This window comes from Cyprinus carpio, chromosome A12 (assembly GCF_018340385.1).
Source record: "Cyprinus carpio isolate SPL01 chromosome A12, ASM1834038v1, whole genome shotgun sequence".
Classification (NCBI taxonomy): Eukaryota; Metazoa; Chordata; class Actinopteri; order Cypriniformes; family Cyprinidae; genus Cyprinus; species Cyprinus carpio.
The window spans coordinates 26,810,216-26,834,462 of NC_056583.1; the positions used below are offsets into that span (position 1 = coordinate 26,810,216).

The 24,247-nt window shown below is 35.6% G+C and overlaps 2 protein-coding genes across 6 annotated transcripts; both read right to left on the reverse strand.

Annotated features, from left to right (window-relative positions):
* Positions 1-2,476: 2,476 nt before the first annotated feature.
* LOC122147091 (MBT domain-containing protein 1-like) lies at positions 2,477-12,242 on the reverse strand. Its single transcript, XM_042768223.1, has 16 exons — positions 12,058-12,242; positions 10,809-11,010; positions 10,148-10,281; positions 9,954-10,068; positions 9,763-9,845; positions 9,524-9,641; positions 9,284-9,418; positions 9,043-9,131; positions 7,924-8,154; positions 7,748-7,807; positions 7,559-7,663; positions 6,963-7,110; positions 6,784-6,866; positions 6,462-6,696; positions 6,029-6,100; positions 2,477-3,712 (listed from the first exon to the last, which is right to left on the reverse strand). Exons 1-16 carry the CDS (start codon positions 12,076-12,078, stop codon positions 3,594-3,596), a joined length of 1,950 nt encoding a protein of 649 aa, XP_042624157.1. The 5' UTR covers positions 12,079-12,242; the 3' UTR covers positions 2,477-3,593.
* Positions 12,243-13,676: 1,434 nt separating this feature from the next.
* On the reverse strand, positions 13,677-23,433 carry LOC109053162 (tudor and KH domain-containing protein). Of its 5 annotated transcripts, none has more exons than XM_042768225.1 (16): positions 23,281-23,433; positions 21,222-21,327; positions 20,986-21,143; positions 20,746-20,837; positions 19,717-19,909; positions 19,454-19,593; positions 19,039-19,345; positions 17,905-18,071; positions 17,624-17,799; positions 17,404-17,468; positions 17,172-17,323; positions 16,478-16,588; positions 16,343-16,397; positions 14,821-15,762; positions 13,852-13,940; positions 13,677-13,725 (listed from the first exon to the last, which is right to left on the reverse strand). In XM_042768225.1, exons 2-15 carry the CDS (start codon positions 21,242-21,244, stop codon positions 13,885-13,887), a joined length of 2,637 nt encoding a protein of 878 aa, XP_042624159.1. In that variant the 5' UTR covers positions 21,245-21,327; positions 23,281-23,433; the 3' UTR covers positions 13,677-13,725; positions 13,852-13,884. The 5 variants fall into 5 exon arrangements, with proteins under 5 accessions (XP_042624159.1, XP_042624158.1, XP_042624162.1 ...); XM_042768224.1 differs by having other exon boundaries at positions 14,821-15,804; XM_042768228.1 differs by lacking the exon at positions 14,821-15,762.
* Between the last annotated feature and the right edge of the window lie 814 nt (positions 23,434-24,247).

Below are 24,247 nucleotides of genomic sequence, written 5' to 3' on the forward strand. Positions count from 1 at the left end.
GATGTTAATCAAACAACAACACAAAATGAGAAAATCACGCACTCTTGACTATGAATAACTTTAGTAGCTTGCGTATTTAATTCATACAGAGAAGACTATTCAGTGCTTTTTTTTTTTTTACGTTTGGTTTATCCAATTTTCTGTAGTATTTCTTACATGATTGCTACTGTTAAATATTCTGTACCTGAAAAATATTAAAGCACTGTTTATTTAATTTGTTTCTTATATTGTATTTTTCCTGTTGTTTGTAATGTGCAGTTTTTGTCCTTATTTTTAGACATTTACGAAAAAAAAATTAAATATGCCTTAAAGTACTAAGAAGGGAAAACAAACTTCAGCAGATAAAGTGTTTGAGTATCCTTTTTTAATTCAGTGTAAAAAATTTCTTCTTTTTTTTCAAATTCAACAGCGATACATTTTCACAGCCATGCGGAAACAGTTTGAAATGCTTGTAAACAAATTAACAAAAATCCCAACCCAACAAAAGCTTCCCCCACAGTTGAACTATATACATATAAGCTATCAAACCCCATATCACAGCACGCATCATCATCATCAGAGAATTAAAGCAAAGACTAGATACAGACTCTATCAAAAAAGTTCAAACCCACCACCTCACCTCTATGTACTATGAGGGTCAATGTTAGTTCTTTATTTTTTTCATCGTTATAACAAATGATTTCGGCTACTTGTATCCAAAATACAGATCTGAAGTTATAATCACCAGCTCTCCAACTCATAATTACAGACTTAATTCTTTTTAATAGACCTAATGAATGAGTTATCAAATATATTATAGTATAGCACCATGATGTGATTTACTGAGGACAGAGGGAACATCACAAAAAAACCCGTGTTAGTATCGAGACCAGAAACAACACTGGCCCTCATAAGATTCTCACATTGCTGCATGGCACTTATAATCACTCTACTGGACAACATATTTTTCTTTATATTTTGTAATCCGCTTCTCTATGTTTGACTCAATAACTTTACTTATGTAGAGAAAAAACATAACAGAGGATAAGGCATCAGTTCTGCTGATAAGAGAGTGTTTACTTAAAGGTGAAGTTGTGCGGTTAGGGCTTTAAATTCTTTTGAGGGTAGCAGCTAAATTTGCCTCAACAGTCATATTTTAGTTGCAAATGATTGAGATTTTGGTCTTATTATAAAAATAAAAAAATAGTTGACAAGCATGATAATAACCAGTGTGTACCTAAATCCTGATCCTGATGGATGGGGTTTATGAAAAAAAAAAAAAAAAAAAAAAATTCTGACATTGAAATAAAGCAACATTTGCATAAACAATAAGCATTAAAAGTATGAATGTGACGATATTGATCTAGTTGCTGATGTAAAAAGTAGCCATAAAGTCCCAGCTTGAATTTTACAAAGTAAATACACAACAGTGCCTTTCATTTGGAAAACTACACATGCATACAACACAACAGCTACTGAAGAAACCCAAAAATGACAAAAAAAAACAACAACAAAATAAACCAATTCATAATGATTCAGTACAAACATCTGCTCAAAAACCCATGAAGGAAAAAAGTAAATTACAAAAGAGAGAGAGAGAGAGAGAGAGAGAAAAAAAAAAAAACAACACCACTTGTTAAAAAAATACATTGGATCTTTATACAACAAACCATAATTTAACATGGATCTAACAACAACATGTGGGTGACCATTTACAAAATTTAATCAGCATTTGATGAATGCAAGCAAAGATGAACCAGAGGGAAAGAAGGGAAAACTACGACATGGGTCACATTTGTCAGGAGCTTCAAATATTGGAAACAAACAAAACAGCGGTATCATAAGTAGAATTGGATGATCTTAGAAGCACTTAGCCGCGACCCTTCAAATAAAGCAGAAGTCAATGAGATACGTTTCCTGAGAGTTCACCAACAACCTTACTGGTATTGAATAGAGCTTATAATTATACTAAGATGAACCACTATGCAAATGTAAATTGGTTGATTCTATATGATGTTATAAAGGTTTATTTACACTCAGACTGATCTGTAACAGGGAAAGCTCAAGTCTAGCTAGTAGAAAATTGTCCACAGTTTTGCAATATATTGTAAGAATATTTTATTTGAAGTCTATAGAATGTATCTAGTCTATATACTTATGAGCTGTGTGATTTTTGTTTCCAGAGTAAGACATCATAAAACAACAGACATTATTATTGCATAACATTCTTTTCCATTTCAAGAACTCTGTGGATAACATGCTATGATACAAATATAAATGATGTGTGGACTTTTAAAGTGAAATAAGCCGTGTGTCCAAGTGTGGATATTTGCCATTTGCATAAAATATAATGAATATACGGCTTTCAAATGGAGCATGAAAAACTACCCTATTGCAACCTTAGCGAGGCTGAGGAACCGCATGAATCCTCAACCTGTGTATTTTAAAATCATGTTTTCTTTTTAGAGGTAGTAAAAATGGTTTTATTCTGGAATGAATGCTGTGAGTAAAGGAAAAATGCATGGGATGGGATTCCTCGCTGATGCACGAACAAGGAGGCTGGTAAACAAACAAGCTGGCGCTGTTTTGTTCAGAGACTCGCAATACTACGAGGAAGTCTACCAGAAGAATCCTCTGCTGTGCTGTCAACATCAAAGATGACAGGAAGGTAGTGTTCAGGTAGCAGTGATTGCTTACGTTTTATTCTACGGCTCACAAAATACTTTGACCGCCCGTATAAAAATGGCTCTTTAGAAAGAAATCAAAACCATAAACATTGGTGTAAAATGTCAAATAATTTTTTGTTTTTTTTTGCATATCACAATATTCACTTTGACTTGAGCACATCCCACTTCTATAATTATGTTTGCTAATTACATAATACAATGAAGCTGCAGATTTTACTATCATTTTACAAGCCAATACATATATTTTTATCCCTGTAGTGCAAATTGTGAGTGTATTCCATTAGTCTACTCTTCATACCAGTAAGGTTTAATTTAATACCATCATCCCTCATTCCACTACTATATTTATACGTTTAAATATTTATATATGTGTGTGTTTAATATGAATGTCATACATATATGAATATACTGTCTCAATATAGATTTCTACTACTCTTACCAAATGCACACCCATCCAAAACAAATGAAACAGCGCAAGAAACACACAAGGTACTGAAATCTTACCCCCCCCCCCCCCCCAAAAAAAAAGTTTTTTTTTTTTTTTTTTTGCTTCCCTCACCAAAAGGGGAAATAAAGACAGAAAAAAAAGTGAAGAAAACTTCAAGTACAATGAACACTGAGGAGAAAAAGTCCATCGGGCAAATAGCTTCAACGAAAAGTCAGGACAAAAAAAAAAAAAAAAACACTATCCCCATTTCAAACCAAATCCCCTCTTATACACATCCTTCTCTCACGGATCAATGACTGAGAAGTCCGTTCTTTCAAGCTTTTCAAACCTGTAAAGGAACAAAAATACGAAAAAGAGAGAGAGACCTGGTGTGAGGGGAAGTCACTGTGTCTTCTTCCAGGCCTCGTGTGCATCGCTCTGAGAGGGATTTTTCCAGTGCTGTTGGCAGTGAGGTGAGGCTCTGTGATGGCTGATGCTGCTCAGGGCTCCTGTCTGATGTAGTAACTGCCTGAGCCGTTGCTTTCCTGGTCTGAGATGCCCTGCGAGAAGGTGAACTCGTCCATCTCAGGAGTCTCTTCTTTCAACTGCAGCGAGACCTCTGGAAAACAAAAACGAGAGACAAGAATACCAATCCATAAAATGAAACACACTGGTAAAAGAGGACAACTAAATGCAACAGTAACTGGAAAAATTGGCTGTGAGAACACCTAAGGACTAGCATTTTACACTCAGATCTACAGAAGTGTGGGCGGAAAGGAGAAGTATCAATCCACTTGAAAAAAAAAAAAAAAATCTCACAACAAAAGAAACATTTGCAGTAACCAACAGAAACCAACCTTTTCCATTTTTACGTTTTCAAATTTAAGCATACTGTAGAATTGCACACATAATGAATCAAACCAGGCAGTAAGTAATTAAGTAGGCTCATGAACTTACCTGTAGTATTTAGAAGGACAGTTCACTCAAAAATGAACAAATTTTGTCATTTTACCTTATTTCATCCCATATGGCTTGGAATATAGAAAATGGCCAGAGCGAACTACAGCTGAAGAATGGGTAGCTAGCTATTCTATATATATATATATATGTATGTGTGTGTGTGTGTGTGTTATGGAAGGGTTCTTTTTTGTTATGGAAGGATCTTTTTTTTGTTTGTTTGATTTTCTTTCATATAGCAGAATGTTTATTTTTAATTTGAATTTTTACTTTGGACAGAAAACATCAAAAAGAAAACCCATACAATTACGATTTTTATTGAACGGTAAATAACCTGCGGTGTTGGAGCACATACCTGTTAAAATACTGTTACCATATTAATAAGAATGTTCTTGTTTTATTGTAGAAATAATGCTTGTTGGTCACTGTACATGTTTTGCTTGTGTAACAAAATATGTGATTTGGGTTTTGATTTTTAGTTTTTAATTAATGTGGTAAAGTTTTTTTTTTAGGCCTTAACAATTTTTGTTTTTTTTAGTTTAATTTATTTTTTTCTTTATGCCAAAAAATCATTAGGATATTAATTAAAGATCATGTTCCATGAAGATATTTTGTAAATTTCCTACCATAAATATATCAAAACCTCATTTTTGATTAGTAATATGCATTGCTAAGAACTTCATTTGGACAACTCAAAAGGCAACTTTCTCAGTATTTAGATTTTTTTGCACCCTCAGATTCCAGATTTTCAAGTTGTTGTATCTCGGCCAAACATCATCCTATGCTTATTTATTCAGCTTTCAGATGATGTATAAATCTCAATTTCGTAAAATTTGACACTTATGACTGGTTTTGCGGGCCACAGGGTCACATATATAAACACTTAGAATATTGCTCACAAGTCATATGAGATAAAGTTTTTGAATGGTCATTTTAGAGCTTGACAGAACCAGTACCATTATTTGAAGAAAAAAATTCTCTTTTTTAAAATTCTCTTTTTTGTGTTCCAAAGAAAGTCATACAGGTTTTAAAGATCATGAGGGCAAGTGACAGAATTGATAGTATTTTTGGTCACCTATTCCTTTAACATCCAAATACTATTAATTCACACCACAGAAAGTGAATAAAAAGGTAAAACTGACCATGCACACAATTCTTCTGAGTCAAACGTAAAAACATCCTTTTTTATCATGCAACTGTTGTTAATGGTGTATGCAGCACAAATGACTCAGACACCTGATGACGTGCAACTCTTCAGCTGGCCGACCTGAAAAGTTCTACAGGAATGAGCTCTGGTGCCATCTCCCTGAGGGATGGAGAATTGAGTTACCTGAGTTGAGAGAGCGATCATGCTCTACACCTGAGGTGGGAGGTCGCCCGGACCCAGAGAAGTGGGACAGGTAATGGGGCGGAGTCTGCTCGTCATCGCCCGAGAAGCTCCTCCTCCTCAGAGGCCCACCCAAACCGATCGGCCTCCTCCCAACTGGAATCTTCCTCTCTAAACACCAAGCCAGACTGAGGTTACCGAAGTTACTGAGGTTACCCAGGCTATCGAGCTCCGCTCCACAACACTGCGGGCCATCCTCCGGCTGAGCCCAAATTTCAACTCAGATCTGAACCTTAATTTGATTTCTACATGTCAGAAGGGTGATTGTGAAGCCCTGAGAAAAGGCAATGTGGAACCCAACATGATAACTTAAAATCTGACCCCTACCAAACATTTGCTCTGATTCTGTCACCCTGAGGGAGGGTGCCACTCTTGTCATCCGAGTACGAGGATGATGGTTGTTGTTGTTTTTTGTAATTATCCGTGACCCCACTAAATCGTGACAACTGCTACCGACTATCAAGCAGAACCAGACCAGACCCAAAGCTGAGGGAAACCCAGAAGAAATGGATCCTGGACCAATTTTGCACCCAAAATCAGTGTTCGGTGAGAGGAGAGAGAAGATGAACAGACTGAAAAGATTGGACTCACTTTTCTTTTGTCCTTTATACTGTGCAGTCTTCTTTTTCTGTTTGGAGACATTTAGTGGTGCTTCTCTTGTGGCTGAAGACGAAACAGACAAGCTGTTATTCTATGCACAGTACATAAGTCATGTGACGCATGCTATCCTTTATGTGCTCTGTTAAAGGACACTTGATTGATTAGATCTGTCAAAAAGACGAGAAATGATGGCCTAAGTTTACATATCAGTGTTTACTCAGTATTCAGTAACTCTGACATGTCTTTTAATCATAGAAGTCATTTACATATAGATTTCAAACTGCTTAAATCTAAGGGGTCAGGCAGAGAGTAGAAAACAGTTTGGAAAAAAAATAAGTTTAGAAGACTAATGTGAGAACAAACAGTCTTGCTATGAAACAATTTGAAGCTTCTAGAATCAGAATCTTCTGGGCTGTTCACTCACTCTGTGTGGCAGGCGGCTGCAGCTGATAGCCAGTCAGTTGGCACCAGCCTACGGGGTACAGATCTGCAGACTCACAGTCCACCCACTGATCATACTCATCCTCCCAGCCATCAAAATGAATGCGCAGGAGTCTGTGGACGATCCTGGTCACTGTGGCAACACACACCAGACGTGGCTCCATCAGGTCCACTGCCTCCAGCTTCATACCTACACGGAAGCCGTGATTCGGTACTTCCTGAAAGCAAGAGAAGGCATACATCCCAGTGTGTAAATGAAGACAAAACACAATGAATTATTTCTAAAATAAATTTAAAAAACGTACTTTGTTAAAGAGCTTCACAGGGGCTGCAATTGAACCCATTTCTCTGAGGTAGTCAAACCATTTGAAAGGGAGTTTGGTGTACCCTGTGGAGCAGTTTCAGATTCATTAACAAAAATGGCCAAATTTCATTCAGTGATGCAGTCAGATCAGATCACACTGCAGAAAGAGAGGAAAAGCACCTCTTGGGGGTGTGAGCTCAATGCTGTTGATTTCACAGAAGCCGACTGGGAAGATGGAGGGAGAGGCTGAGTGGTAGCAGAACCAGTCTGACCCATCAGCAGCCTCAGAACCATCAATCCCGATCATTAGGTACCCGTCTGCCAACACCTGAGAGAAGATAATCAATTTCAAGTTAAAATACTTCTTCCTGACCATTTCACTAATAACTGATTTTGTTTTAGCTGTTTTACCCATGTGTGTATCAAGCAGATGGAGAGAGGTGGGTGGGGAGGGCGGATGGGTAATTAATCTGTATTATTTACAATTTTCGTTATCTTTGAATATAGGTACTTGTTCACATGTATATGTACAGGTGATGGGTATTTGTATAGTTATATAAAGAAAATTGTATGTATAGATGCCCATATAAGATTATACTGTATATTTAAAAAAAAATCTTCCTGTATTTCACAATTTCTAATCTATTTTTTTTTTCTGAATTACAAATCTCTACTTTGTATTTGTAGTACCGTAGTAGTCGTAGTTGTGATTTTTTTTTTTTTGCCCAAATCAACATTTAAGTCTAACAGAGAAAAATGACAAAATGGCATTTTACCTTTCTTACAGTAGCAACACATATAGCAGAGAGATTTAGAGGGTCTATTGCCTCTAACTTCATTCCATCTTTAAACCAATCTCCACTCTGATCCACATCCTTAACCTGTGGGTTCAAAAGATGACACACATGAATGTGACTGTAAACACGTTTTTTTTTGTGTGTTTAATTCAGCTATTACAAATATACCTTAAGAAACAACTGTGACGGAGCATCCATCTGACCCTCCATTTTCTTTGTCACCTCTACAGAGGGCAACATTAGACACACTTAGATCCATGAGCCACAACACCTTCATCAAATGTAATTTTTTTGTTGAACCAATTTTGAAAAGGTCAATCAGACTCTCACAATGATGAGATGTTTTTTTGAAGGTGTGTAATGATGCTACGTGACCAGCCAATGGAGTGGATGAGAGGGCTGTACATGTGACACCAGAAGTCATCGGTGCCGTCCTGGCTCTCCTCATACACCAGGCGCAAACGCCCGCCGAACACCTGCTCCACCAGGGCCACGCGGGTTCGACACAGGTGGGTCTTATCCACAACTTCCACACGCATCAGTTTCTTAAACGGGTACTGCATGTTTTCCTGAACCTTTAGTTAAACATTTAAACAAATAGTTCTTGCTCACAAATAGAGATTACTGTCAAAGGTTGGGGTTTGTAACATTTTTAATGTTTTTGACAGAAGCTTCTTATACTCACCAAGGCTGCATTTATTGATCAAAATTATATGAAAAACAGTAATATTGTGGAATATTGTTTTAATTTAAAACTAGATTTTAATAAAATAAATTTATTCCTGTGAAGGCATTCTGAATCACTAGTCTTCAGTGTCACATAATCCTTCAGAAATCATTCCAATATGCCAATTTGGTGCTCAAGAAACTTTTATTATTATCATCATCATCATCATATTTATTTTGGACACTTTTTTTTGTAGAAGTTTAATATTTTGTAGAAACGGATATATTTTTAAAAATTCAATTAAAAAAAAACAGCATTTATTTAAAAATAAAAACCTTTTGTAAAATTATAAATGTGTTTATGGTAAATATTGTTCAATTTAATGTGTCCCTGCTTAACCAAAGTATTAATTTCTTTTGAACAAAGAAATTGAAATCGAATATTAATTACATAATTCATTATATTTTATATACAAATAAAAGTAACTGCATGCTACTTTCAAAAAGTCAAACAACAGAGAAAAAAAACCGAAGAAACAAAAACACAAAAATTTAAAGAAATTAACAAAAACGTTCACACAATTTTTTTTTATTGCACTTTATCACAGTGACAGGCAATGACATGCAAGTAAACATGGTCAATGATGTCTGCTTCCTGTGTTATAATAAGGCAGTCTGACACCTGCACCACAACAACCTGTGATCTTCATATCAGGAAGATCTTGCTCTACTGGTTTTTCTAGAGCATCTCTCTAGTGGAAAACCGTTTCATGATCACTGCTGGGATAGTGTCTTACCTTTGTGGCGAAATCTGGTGGAAGTGTTTTGGCTCCAGTGAGTCGTTTCACAAGAAATGCTTTCCAGTTAGAATACTTATGGTGGATGGCTATGAAAACAAATTATATATGTATAAAAAAATTATTTATAAAAAAAATATAAAAATTTATAATTACTTCCATTCAGCAAAGGCAACTTCACACTACTTGAACAGTAAAGAAACCAGCAAATTCCATTTGATTGGCTTAATGTTTCACATACATTTCGGAGGCACCAGTGGCTTTCCACTAGAAGCACACCATCCAACAGGGTGGATTTCTGGGATACACAGATTACGCCAGAAGTCTTTGCTTGAGTCGTTATCAAAACCCTCATAGCGCAGAAGAGCTTTAAAACCTGAGAAATGATGAAAATAAATAAAATATCATACATTTTTCAGTTGTAATACTTGAAAGATTCTTAACAGAAAAAACCTTGGCAGTCATTAAACTACAACATTACCTGCCAGTTTGACAATCCCTGCTACCCAGTAAACTTTTGTGGAGAGGTTTGTGTCAGAATTGAGGACCTCCACCCTCACCCCCTCTGCTATGTCACCCCAGCACATACCCATGGGCACCTGGAGAGTGATCAAGTTACAAACAGTATATATATAATATATATATATATATATATATATAAAAAAGTCAAAATATTAGATACAAAAATGTAATGTTCCGTCAACCTCTGCCTGTACTCACATGTTTGAAACAGCTGACTGGTGCCCCAACAAGATTATTGCTACAAATGTACTGGCCCCAGTCAAAGCCTTCAACAGGTACCACTAAATGAGCAAAAGAACAAATGATGCTTTCGTTAAGTGATGTGACAACAGATTATTAATCAATTAGGAATATAATTACATAATGACACTTTAAACCTGGATATTTACCTGATTTTGATTTAGCTTGGTTCTGCTGATTTGCTTGATACTGTGCATAAGCTGCCAACTTTGCCATTAATGGCTGTTTCTGTAAGACTTTTGCCTTTTTCGTAGGTGGTTTACCCTTGATAGAATACATACATTTAACAACAATAAAGGTTGTGTTTTGATTAGGAGTGCTTCTTAAGTCCATGAGTAGTTACCTGAAGTCTTGCCAGTATACTGGCCTTTTTAGAATTGGAGGAATAGCTTCTAGAGCAGGATACACTGCAGAATCTCTTTGTTTTAGAGTAGAAAGCATCTCGTACACCAACCATACCACACATCTCACAGGTTGCTGCATGAAAAAACACAATCATTAATCATATATTCACACGACTGAATTAGTGATTTACTGAAATTTTGGCAAACATTTTCAGCTCAATCTGACTGAACCCAGCAATTTTTGGAGGGCTAAAATACTTGTCTGAAATAGTGACGTTTAATTTACGCTTTTCCAATTACAGTTTCGGAGTCTATATTTGTGCAAACAATGTGGATAAACTACAACAGGTACACATCTGTTTATTTTATCTGTCTTTAATGTGGTGTAACAGATTACTGTAGCCACCTCAGTTCAAGTGGCACGTGAACTGACCAAGTGCATCCTGAATTTTCAGCTTCAGCCCAGAATTTTTATTTCAGTGCATCATTATATTGAACAATTATCCTAGATGAAATGCAAACCATAATGATACTTTTTTTTGTTAGGTAGGAGATTAATGCTCATAATACTTTCTGTTTATTTCCAGGAAAAATAAAAACTTTTTTATTTGTTGTGTGTACTCAGACTTTTGGACCCCATTATACATGAAAATTACTAACCCATTCCTGCTTTTCCATCAGGATAGGTGTACACTTGGCCGTTGTTTTTGATGATTGGCAGGCTGGCGGGGATGCTAGGGACTTCATCCTCACTGTCCTCTGAGCTGGAGCTGCTACTGCTGTCTTCACTGCAGCTGTCATACCCGTCAAACATCCCAAACGAATCTCTCCTCTTCCGCTCTGAGCGGGGAGTGTGCTCAGCCTAGGAATGAAAAATGTGGAGAAATTAAAAAAAGAAAGAAGCAACGTTAAATTAATGGAAGAGCAAAGAAAGACAAGGATTAAGACTCACTTATATACCACTAATACTTCAATAAATGATTACCTCTGACATAATACAGCCTGATTAATATTACAGTCAGTGATAACCATAATCTTTATATTAGTTCATCAATGCTTTAATGAGCTGGGAATTAGGAAGCAGACTATATCGCATGAATAAAATTGAATGTTCTCATGGGTCACAAAAAAAATGCAAATATCGTGTTAAAAGGGTCAATATCATCAGCACCCAATATCCCCACAGTACATTTCAAGACAAGAGACCGCCAAAGCAAAAGAATCTCATTTAATATTTCCAATGACATCTGCTGTGTTTTCAGGTTCTACATATTTATATTTTTCAGTATTGAAGCTGCAGACTGGTGGATCACACACGGATTTGTCCAAGCCACTGTAACCTGATTTCAGAATGAATTTCAGACCCCTTTCTTCATCTGAACGCATGTCATTTCCATTACCACCTGCTAAAATACCATTTTACTAAAAATCTACACATTTGATATCCCCATAACGCACCATAAAGTGATTTTTAGGTCATATCACAACATAAACGTACATATATGCTGTGCCTGAAAACATAGAGAGCTTTCTACATAGAACGTTTTCAGAAAACGTGCTTAACGCGTTTAAGATCCCTATAAATACTGTCTACTAACTATGTTTTGAGAACCAAACGTAAACAAACATTTACACATACATGGGCCTGCGGGTATATTTCACCTACACAAAACATATACATTATCAGTTGTATTTGCATCGTTTAATGGGACAGCTAGTTTGAATAAGCTGTTACATAACATAGAGAGTATTACGAGTGATTTGAATGAGGTAAAGTTTGTAGTAATTTTTTTGTTTGTGTGGATATGTTTATGTCAGTTTATGAAAAAAGAGGAAGGGTGGAAGGGTTAGAGGGTTAGTGGGTTAATTCGCTAAATCAGGAAGCGGGCTCAAATAAACTCTTTCTTACCATATCCCTTGGGTTTTCCATTAGCCCTTCATGCAAGTCTGTATTTTATGTTCGTTGTGGTATAGTCCAAGAGCCCCCTTGGGGGAAAGGGCTTGGGTTGAAATTATTTTACTCTAAAGGAAAAAAATAACTCCAGTTGATTATCAACAATTGTCATGGCTCAAGTGCGCGTGCGCGTGTATCAGAATGATTGACGTGGATATTAGCCAATCACGGTTTACCTGGTCTGCACCTTTTACACCATAAAAGGTAATAGGAAATGTTTAGGTGAATTATTACAGATCAAATAAATACCGATTTTGTGGGGCCATAGCAGATTTATTGACTATAACTATTAAATATAATGTGTCCACGGTCATAACTTCATGGTAATAGAAAATGACAGGATGAAATGATAGATGGGGTGATAAATGTTTGGATGTGTGGCCAGCTTAGCAAATAGGATAGTGAATAGTTCAGTGAGGTGTGCTGTTGTCTCCTATTGATTAAAAAAATAACAACAAAAAAAGAAATTCTTTTGTTCCGTTTTTATACTTTTTCAAACCTGTTGTGTTTATCAAAAAGGATTAAATTTCCCATCTTTTTAGTTACGTTTGAGTCATTTATTTGTGGTATACACATTGTGGCAGAAATATGTTTAAATTGTAGTAAAGTTTAATTTAAATTTAGCAAATAAATTGAAATCTGATATTTATATAATTTTTATTGCTATAAAATTGTAAAATCCGATTTGGATTCGGACCTTAAGGTTGACGAATGAATAACATTTTATGAAGGTTAAGCATATCCTTTTTTTATATCAATTTATTGAGAAAGGAAAAAAGTGCCTCTTATATTGACGAAAATCACGTAAATATGTTATTGTACATTTTTAAGAATAGAGTTACAATCAATAGATTTACAACTTATTTATAGTAAACATATTGATGCACAGCCATTTTCACATAACATCTTATATATCTTATAACAACCTTTGAATTATTCTATTATTATTAAAAACAGCGTTCATTCATTTTATCACAGAACAATGATCCAAAAACAATTGAAGGACTGTGTCCACTCCACTGGCTAAAAAAAAAAACGGTCATTAAATCATATGGGGTATAATAATAGTCTTTATTTTATTGTACACACACACATATATACTGTAGCATTCAATGTAATAAAATTCAATTCACAACAAATAATTTCTGACAAAGAAAATGAGAAACAGAATACAAACAGTACAAAAAAAAAAAAAAAGACCCATCAACATAAACTGTACCATCATATCTCTGATAAACACAACCCAAAGGAACTTTGGTGCTACACTGCAACAATACTGAGGTTTCCAACTAACTCAATCATGAGTTCCCTGAGTTCTGCTCACTAACTGTCTTTCATCTGTTCTTCAGACGATCAATGCAATGCAAAGAATGACTGACATAACATTATATATGTAAATGAGATGAACACAATGAGAACAGTAAACCGTAAAAATAAACCATCAAATGTCTTCCAGATGTCCAGAAAAGTTCAGACAAGATACAAACTGTGAATATAATTCCTTAAATGAGAGAACTTATGCAGTAAATACAGGCAGTCTGAGCAGGTGGCGTAGTCAAGTAAGGCTCTTTTTCAGAGACAGGAAGTATGTGTTGAATGCTAAATGAGGATAACACCTGGTCTCTGGGGAGGAGAGGAGAATACAGTGAGAGTGACATCATTAAATCAATCATCTGGTCTTGAATGGAATATTATATACAGGAGCATCCAAACTATATATAATATGAGATTATACTGATGTTAGCTTACCAGTATCAAGGCATACATGTCTTTGGCCTTTTGTCAGTTAAATTCCTCATCAATAGTGTCATCCACACTTCCAGAAATCGAGGCAACTTCTGAAAAAAGAAAAGGACGTTCAACGGCAAAACTGATATATATACACATCATATAAAGGACACAAACGAAGAAAATTTTACTCCCAAATTTAAAGGTGCTAGACGCTTTTAAGGCATTTTAAGGTTGCCTGACCTGTAACAGACTAAAAATAGGCCTTTGCATGAAAATTTAAATCAAGGAAAAATTTAATAAACCCTGCTGCTAATGATAATTTTTGGCTAAAACTAAATCTTTTTCGTAAATTAAAATAAGGCTAAAATAAAATATAAATACTAGAAAAAATATAAAAAATTAGAAAAGTTGCTTAGGCAAATTGACTAAAAATACATTTAAGATGAAATATTATATAAAAACATAATATAAAAAAACATTTAAATAATACAACAAAAGTAATAAAGAATAAAATATATATATATATAAAAATGACAAAGCACAACAAAATGACAAACTCAAAAATATAAAAATTTAAGTTAATTTAAAATATTAATATTTATATAGTATATTAATACAATATTTAATATATAGCAACACTGCTAACACTACTAATACATTTTATTTGTATACCATAATCCATAAAGAAAAAATTAAATAAAATGATTAATAAGCAGCTTGTCTAATTTAAATAGTTAAAAGTTTCCAGAATTTTGGGCCATAATTACATTTATAACTTAAATATTTAGAGTTACGTTTTTTGACAACCCTTCACCTTAAATGAGCGCCAGCAGTAAAAAGGTAAGCATCTCTCCCACTGAAGCTTAAACCCACGTGAAGTGTAAAGTTGGACCAAGGTGTATTAAAGCCCTTCAGTGCAAACCAGTCACATCCCACAGAGATCCAATGTGCTCCAGTGTGTTGTTAAGTTATATATAAAAGCTACACCTCTTGAATCGCCTTCACCACTGTTGCCTGTTTCAGTTTTGAAATCCATGTTCTTTAGTTCCTGAAAATTTTGTCCTCTTCCTTCAGTTGCACTGCCTGCTTCATTATGTAGCATTTCATCACACAAGCTTGACTTCTGGCATTTCACATTACTTTTTAGTGGGTTTGGTTCATCTAAATTTTCTTCTGTAAAAGATTTATGTTTACACTCTTCAGAAGTGTTAATTAGGTCACTTCCACAGCTGCTACTGTCACTCAGGGTGATGACCTCTGGATTCGGGTGTGAATGAGCCCGATTAGCTGGTCTGAGTGGCATTTCAGCACCTTCAGCACTGTTGGATGAATCTGAACCAGAGGAAGCAGTGGTTTCGTCACAAGATTCTGTCAAATAAGATGATGATGTAGTCGACGACTGAGGCATGGTGGTGCTGAGAGACGCTTCAGACGAGTCCCTAGAGGAAGTGAGGTAATACCACACTCCTCTGATGCCATCACTGCTGTTGCTGCTCTCTTTATTTTCACTTGAACTCTCCACCGTACAAGATGAACCCGTCTCTTCTAATGCAGAAGATGTCATCTTATTCTTCCTGCTGTAACAGTTCATCCCAAGGAAAATGTCATCACTAAGAGTGAAGGAATCCAGCGCTGATGTCACAGCCTCCACACAAGATGTAGATGGAGACGAAGATGAGATCTCCTGCACTGGTGATGCAGGGGTTAAGTTATTTGATTGGATTGGTGGGTCTAGCATGGAGGAAGACGACTCAAGTATTTGGCTGACTAGATCACTCAGGTTCTGAGATGGAGTGGAGTGGATTAAGGAAGAGGAAGACATGAGTCCAAAACACAGGGTCTGGTCCACGTCTGCTCGCTCCATCTCCAAAGAGCTTGTGAGAGATGAAAACCATTCCAGCCGCTTGCTTATCCATGGATATTCTGTACCTTCAAATAAGCCATCCCGAGGACTGGTTAAACTCTGCTGAACTGAAATATACTAGTTTATAAAATTTTGGGGTTGGTAAGATTTTTCATATATATTAAAAAAAAAAATAATAAAAAAAAAATAACACAGTAAAACAATTATATTGTGAAATATTATTACAATTTAAAATAATTGTCTTCTATTTTATTATATTGTGAAATATAATTTATTTTTTATAGCAATGCTCAATTTTCAGCAACCATTACTCCACTCCATTGACAAGTTTCAATCATTCTAATATGATGATTTGGTGCACTTTTTTAAATATAATTCTTATATTATACATAAATGTCTTGTTTCCTTTTATTGTCACTTTTAATGCATCTTGCTAAATAAAAATATTAAATAAAAAAATACTAACCCCAAGGTTTTGAACAGCGTATGTGAAAGAATGCAAGCATGTTCTGATGCATGCAGAATTTTGAAGACAATTAAAAAAAAAAAAATTATAAATTGCATGAACAAGGAAGCTGCCCATGGAAGTTAGTGTGTCTCAATTTCATTTCTTCATTTCTGAGGAACCACCCTGAGAAAACGTACCTGACAAACTGATACAGGACATACTGAGTTCAGATGTTGCTCCGGTCATGTCGTCCTGTAAAAAAATTAAACAATGATTCTCCTAGTGCTGCTTCCACATGTAATACACTGTATAACAATACATATGCATCTTACCAGCATCTTCTGCAGTGATCTGGACTCCCAGTCTCCCCTCAGCCCAGCCCCTTCATCCTCACAGCTCACAGCATGACCGAGACGAATCAACTCTTTACCGAGATCCAGAGCCTGAGACAGATGACAGACCATAGAGGATTAAAAACAAAAACTTTTACACTTTCAGAAGGAAACGTGAGTGGTGCCTGTCCAAGAAACTCTCGCCACCACAACGTCTGTGTCTCTCTGTATATTTTAGGGTGATTTGGATGGGTGCTAGACATTAGATGTACAGAGCGGTTGTTACATCATTGCTAGGTGGGAGCAATTCTGCTAAAGAGCATATAACAGTTTATATAGAACAGTTTTATTATTATTAATGAAATCTATTTCAAATAATAAAAATAGTTAATATTAATAAAATAAATATATTAAATAACTGAAATAAACTTAAGCTGAAGTACTGAAACTGAAAAGATTTATACTAAAATATACTTTTTGAATTTTTTCAAAAATAAAATGGCAAATAATACAATTACTAAATTAAACAAATTAAATGAAAAACTTTAAGTCACTTTGGATAAAAGTGTCAACTAAGTGCAAAAAGTTAAATGCAATATGACAAAATATTCCAGACTGAAGTGCCTGTCAACATGGTCAGAATTTATACAACAAATGCAAAATTCAAAAGTGAGTTGTGATGTTGACCTCTAACCTTTCCCTGGCTGTTGTCATAGAGTTTCACACTGGGCCAGGATGAGATCTCAGAATGAGAATAGCTGTACAATTTGGCCAGTAAAGGTTTCCATTCAGCACAGTATGTCATGCGTTCAAAATCATCCAGGGCTGCCTCAGTCCAAACCTCTCCTAAAACAAACAACACATTTTGACTTTATTCTTTTGAAATTCTATATTTCACTGATAAACACCTGAACATCACTGTTTACCTGCAGGACGGACCCCAGCTAGGCTGCACTCAATGGCCTGGAAGGGCAGGCTCAGGAAGTCACTTCTAAACGCCACAAAATAATACACCATCAGAATGAGTATTGTATACACACCACTCCCAAAATGCATCTGCGTTTGTTCATAGAAGGTAAAACACAATAATCAAGAGCCCAATAAGCATATAAATAGCTGATTCTGCATTCTCCATCTCTTATTTACCTCATGCTTCGTAAATGTTCCCGTGGAAGCTCCCCATTGTCCCCAAAATCCACATAATACAAATCCACCAGGCCAGAGCCCAGAATTCCCAACACTCGAGCACGATTCCACGTGCCATGGTCCCTGTATAGAGCAGCCACTATGTCTCCAACAATAATGGTCTCCACTCTGTGCTCCTGGGGTAAGAGAAGAAATAATTATTTCCTAATAATATAGAAGAAATTGTTTACTCATCTATTAGGGTCATGGATCCTAAGTCAAGTGGGGTCAAGCAAACTTACTTGTGAGGTATCGCTGTTGTAGAAACGGCTCATTTCAGCTGTCAGTTTATCCAGTTGTAGAGATCGGACCCCCAGGATCTGGATCCAAAAGTGTTGAGGATTCTCAGACGCAGACACATACACCTCCAGATGCTCATCGGGCTGGAAGCTCAGGTCTGGACTAGGAACTGGGTAGAAAAGACTAATTTTCAGTTATTGGGTCTTCTATGGGAGTCTGGAAATGATTCATGGGTGGGGCTGAACAGTTTGGGGGTAGAAAAAGTAAAATTGCAATTTTATTGTGCAGTTAAAAATGATTATTTTTTAAAAAAAGGTCTGTAGGGCTGCACAATTTGGCCCCCACAAAAATCATATTGTGATTATATATCAATATGACAATTTTTGTCATATTATTATTATTATTACATCTTTTATTATTAAATAAAAATATTAAACAATAAATACTGCTATTAAATAGTAATAATTGGGTAACACTTTACAATAAGGTTCATTATGAATTAAGATTGAACGATGCTTCTACAGCATTTATTAATCTTAGTTAATGTTAATTTCAACATTTACTAATGCATTATTAAAATCAAAAGTTGTGCTTGTTAAGATTAGTTAATGCACTGTGAATTAAACTAACAATGAATGACTATTTTCATTAACTAACATTAACAAAGCTTAATAAATACTGTAAAAAATATATTGCTCATTGTTTATTTACGTTAGTTAATACAGTAACTAACATTAACTAACTGAACCTTATTGTAAAGTGTTACCAATATTTGTAATATTAATAGTAACATACTAACAATTTATATACACTAACGTAGCAATATAGTAATAATATTGTACTGTTAAATAAATATACATATATTTTATTACAGCATTATTCCTTGATAAATTGCAAAAAACATGTTTTTTTTTTTAAGGAAACGTTCACCAAAAATTACTAAAATTATTACTCAAATTAAAACGAAAACACAAAAATATAAAAACCAACATAAAATACTAATAAAATCTACAGTAGTATCTCGATACTAAAATAACACTGGTTTAGAATGATATGAATGGGAGTAAATGACCATAATGTTATTTTTGACAATTCCATTAATTCACTGGCCTTGTGAAGGTGGGTTTGAATCATACTTTCAAATTTGGAGATCTCCAAAGGCGACACCGGAGACAGAATCTCCTCCTCCTCCGATTTAAGGGAGTTTTCGGCTGTATCACTGTTGTCTGTAAAGCCGTTGACCGTCACAGCTCCCTCTTGTTTAAGCTCAGTCACTGGAGAAGGTAAATCTTTTCCATTAAGCTTTAATAATTCATTCTCAGGTCCTTGAGCCTTGTTAAACTGATCCGTTTCCAGCGATTTCCTCTTCTGACGCAGGGCAGAAGCCTGACTTATTCGCTTTCGCACAGTTTCATTCTCTATGACCTTCTCCATGATCATCTCCTGTGAGGAAAAAAAAAATAAAAAAAATCAATCTAACACTGGGTCTCACTCAATACATGTGTGCATGCAGAAACTTTTTCTAAACCACACCTTTTGCTAAAATCTCACCTTTGCACTTTGAACCTCATTGCGCGTGCCAGTAATCGTGATCTTGCCCTTCTCATCTAAGGTGCATCCACGAGCTTTAGAGCAGTTCACTCTGGCCCCCGAGACTCTGTTTATGAACTTCAAGGTCTCACCACCACGACCTGAAGCAAACAAAATTTCAGACATATTACACAAGAGATTATATGTTGACAGAATGATGCGAAGCACAGATGCTCTAAAATCCAACAATAGGCACGATTACTTTAATTAAACTGTCCGCAAACCTATAATTCGTCCAAATGCCGTCTGAGGCACATCTATAACATCTGTGATAACCTCACAGTCAGTGGCCAGTTTCTCCAGAGCACACTGCGCCACAAGAATCTGCTCCGGTGAGCCCTGGATTAGAAAGTTCACCAGACTCTGCTCTTCAGTGTTCGGCAGCACATTTATCTGGGCACCCGACTTCTGATTCACCTACACAAGCGTGAGAGTCAGAGAACCGCATGATACAAATCATAAACCTTCTTCACCAACAATGTTTTTTTAATGTTTTTCTATGATTTTTGTCCCCCTAAATATCAATTGTTGAATAAGGATTTTTTTAACATCAGATTTCATAGAGAACACATTTAAATAGAAAATATCTTAATATAGCTACTACAGTACTTTCGATGCTTTTCCAATACTATGTTGATTTACAGCCCTGGAAATCACTTAAAATATTTAATATTCATATAGTAGACACTTTTATCCAAAGCAACTTACAAATGAAGAACATTAATAATTCATCACAGAGCCAAACAATGCGCATAGTATGACACCACTGTTCAAAAGTTTGGGCTCAATACATTTTTCTCCTAAAGAAATTATTCATTTTATTGAGCGAAAGCGCATTAAATTAAATTAAAGTGACAGTAAAGACATTCATTGTAACAAAAATACTTTTCTTTTGAACTTTCTATTTATCCTGAAAAAAAAAAAAAATCAGTTTTCAAAAAATTTATTAAATAAAAAATTACAATAACCATACCCACTCAGTATATTAGAATGATTAGGATGGCTGCTGCGAATTCAGCTTTACCATCACAATATAAATTCCTTTTTTTAATATATTTAAAAAGGAACAGCTATTTTAAGCTCTAATAAATTTCACAATATTACTATTGATGAAATAAATGCACATTTGGTAAGCATAAGAGATTCTTTCAAAAATATTTTAAAAATCTTACAAGACCCCAAACTTTTAAACGGTATATTGCATATACTGTATAGTTCTAGTGCCATACAATAAAGACAGAACAAACACTCACTATGTCTAGAAAGGTGCTCTGATATCTTGCGATAGATCGGTACACATCAAGAGGAACGGATATTCTGGACTCCTCTTTGCTTTGGCATTGCACTACAGAAATCAAATAATGGAATGAATAAAATCAACAATATACTATCATTTTTATACTTCCAATACAATATCATCTTGATCATCAGTGAGTGAAAGCTTGTCAATTGTTCAGGGTATGGAAAAAAGCTTGCTAGAGTTCACAACTTACCAGTGCTGCTTCGAATGTGACGGTAAACAAGGTATCCCACCGTGGCCCCCACAGAAAGGCCAGCAGCCAAAGCTACTTTCTTCCCAGAGCTCAGGCTCTTCCACGGTCCATCATTCACTGCGGCCATCACTTGGGTCGGACCAACCGGTATACTCCACCTAGAGACGCAGAACAAGCTGTAAGGTCCATGAACAGTGTGACACCTGAACTTTAGCCCGCACCATGTACCACCTTACATGGGCCTTCTCAGTAGCGCCATGCAGCACGAATTAATGGTTGATGACAACGGCAAAGATGAGTCTTCAGGTTGTCTTTAAATCCCAGAACAAAATCTGCAGAACTCTAATCAAAAAGTTATTATTTGAGCACTCATTTATGAGATTAGTTAGCCTAATTTTTGTTACCCAATTGGCTCAATAAGGAGAACAAAGATCCCATTTAACAAACACTGAGACTCTATAATTGGATTTAGGACATTAAAGGCTGTGGAAATCTTTTCTGGAACATATTAGACCTTTCAAACACAACACTTAACAAACGGTCTTTGTTTTATTAAATTCGATTTTAAAGTTCAAGCACACAGCAAAGCAGTGGACTGGACAAAGCTGCAGTAATATATTTTGTCTTCTTGCAGTAAAGGCAAAAATTCTAATCTCCCTGACCCTATGAAACCTCATTTCAAATCATTTGCATGAGGTATTTCTACAACAACTGGATCAGCTGAAGGATAATGCAGAGCTTCAGCGCAGTATTGATGCATAAAGCGGTGGACGTCCATCTTGCAAGACACATACAGGAGCAACACCATGCAGAACGATTCTCACTGTGAAAACAGGGCTGTGGGGCTGTAGTTCAGAAACACACGGGGTTTAGGGATGTCCATGTCCATCTTGGACCCCAAAACTCCTGTTCCGCCTCTCTTTAACAGGAGGAACAGGCAAAAGAGTGAAATATAATTAAAGACCAGCTGAAGGCACCATTTGGGGTACCTAATAAATTTCCTTAATAAGCACCTGCAGCATGCAAGACCACTTGTTTTTATTTTTAAAAACAGCAAATACACATTGATGGTCATTTTAAATTTAATTTGAAGCCAAATTAATGTTCAGTTCTAATATTGCTGTTTACGAAGCCCATGAAATAACCCATATTTCCAGAATCCAGTGATTAACGATACTTTTAAAATTTAGAGATTAATAAATTGCATGCAACCAGTGTTGTTATTGTTAATGAAAACTAAAAGCATTAAAAATCGATTTGTAGTAACTGAAATAAAGCAGAAATAAAATAAAACTATAAATATATTAGAAGAACCTTGGCAACTAACTTTAAATAAGTTTAAGTACAAAAATTACTAAAACATGGAAAAAAAAAATTCCAACTATATGGAAACATATTTAATAATATAAACTAAAACGCAAACTAAAAACATAAAATAAAAGGTCATAATAATTAATTAATAAATAAATACAATATTATTATATAAACAATACTAAAATAACACTGTATGAGAACTAATGTGATGCATTTCCTTGGCATTATTTTGCATTTAAAAAGATGCCCATCTGCTCATAAAGATACAGCAGATGTGGCAGAAAAACCAACAGTGTTGATAGTCATATTAAAAAATAACATTTTAAACACTTCATGCACTATCTGTTATTGTTATCCACAAACATAACTTTTTGTCAAGTGGTTCACAAAATAATTTTAAACCAACTTAATATCTACTAAATTAGATTATATATGAGCAAATATGCAAACTCAGATTTGGCTGGAGTCAGTATGGTCACTGCATGTAGGTCTGCTTCTCTTTAAAATGCATTCTTTTTGCAAACCTCACTAAGATTTTAGCAAGTGCAAAAATAAACAAGGCGGCATTCACGTGCATCAGTAACATCTACCTTTACTGGGTTTTCTTTTGCTCCGTAATTCTGTAGCTTGTGTGACTGCATTGTTATCAGATATATACACATTAAAACTGGACCTGTTGTGCATTAAGACCATGCACGTGAATAAGTTACGCGTGTGCAATTGTTGATGCATCGTCTGTTAGCGCGTGATGGATGTCATGTCACACAGGGTGCGGTGCGTTTCTAACCTTTCTTTCCCGCGTTGTATAGCCCTAAATGTTTTAAAAACCCTATCTCTGACACAGGTTTGTTTGGCTGGGTCATGCCTTTGCAACATATACAGGAGGTCGTTTGTGTTTTCAAATGGCATCTTCCTCGGAAGCCTAATGCACAAACATCAGAACCAAACAAAGCACAAAAACAGACGTTCCGACATATTTACCTCTAAACGGGTATAAAATGTGAAGAAACCCACGTAGCGAATCCTTCAAATGATCTTATAACACCCTTCAGCGTGCTCCTGCTCCACCGGCGCTGCCGTGCTTCATTCTGTAGTACGCAGTACGCAGTTATCCTTTCAACAATGATTGGCCCACATCCCGTTTGTCAACCATTAGATCCAATCACAGCCTCGGATGTTGTGGCACCGGACAACGCCCCCTATTGGTCAATTACAGCAACACACAGTGGGCGAAATAATTTCCTACAACCTTGATGGTTGAGTGAGGCATAATAAAGTCGTAGTTTTTTTAAAGTACAATCATGGAATGTGATTTTTATGTTTATAAAATGGAAAAGTAAGTAAAAAATAAAATAACCTTTAAAATGGCAGAAGTCTTTAAAAATCTGAATATTAAGAGTGTTCCTGCAACTCCTGTAACTTTTTCAGTCAGTATTTCATCACAAACGACTTTTCCAGTTGTTCCAGTAGCAGAATGTGAAATATGAAATATCCGAAATATAATAAAGCATATTAGTTTTGCCCATATCTCTGGAAGAAGCATTTTTATGGATTACTATGGATTCGAGTGTTGGCCAGAAGCATTGGTTTAGTGTTAAAATGCCTTAATAATAGATTTGTTTATTACAAACATGCAGCTTTTCACTTCACAAGACATTCACTGATGAACTGGATGCATGTGGATTGCTTATGAATTATTGTGATGTTTTTATCAGCTGTTCGAACTCTTATTCCGACGGCACCCATTCACTCCAGAGGATCCATTGATGAGCAAGTGATGTAAAGCTGAATATCTCAAAATCTGATCCAATTAAGCAACAAATTCATCTTCGATGGTTTAAGAGTGAGTATATTTTCTGCAAAATAGCTTTTTTTTTTTTTTTTTTGGTAACATGTAAAATTGCAGATGTTGGTAGGGTGGACAACAAGATCCTGGACAGTTGAATAT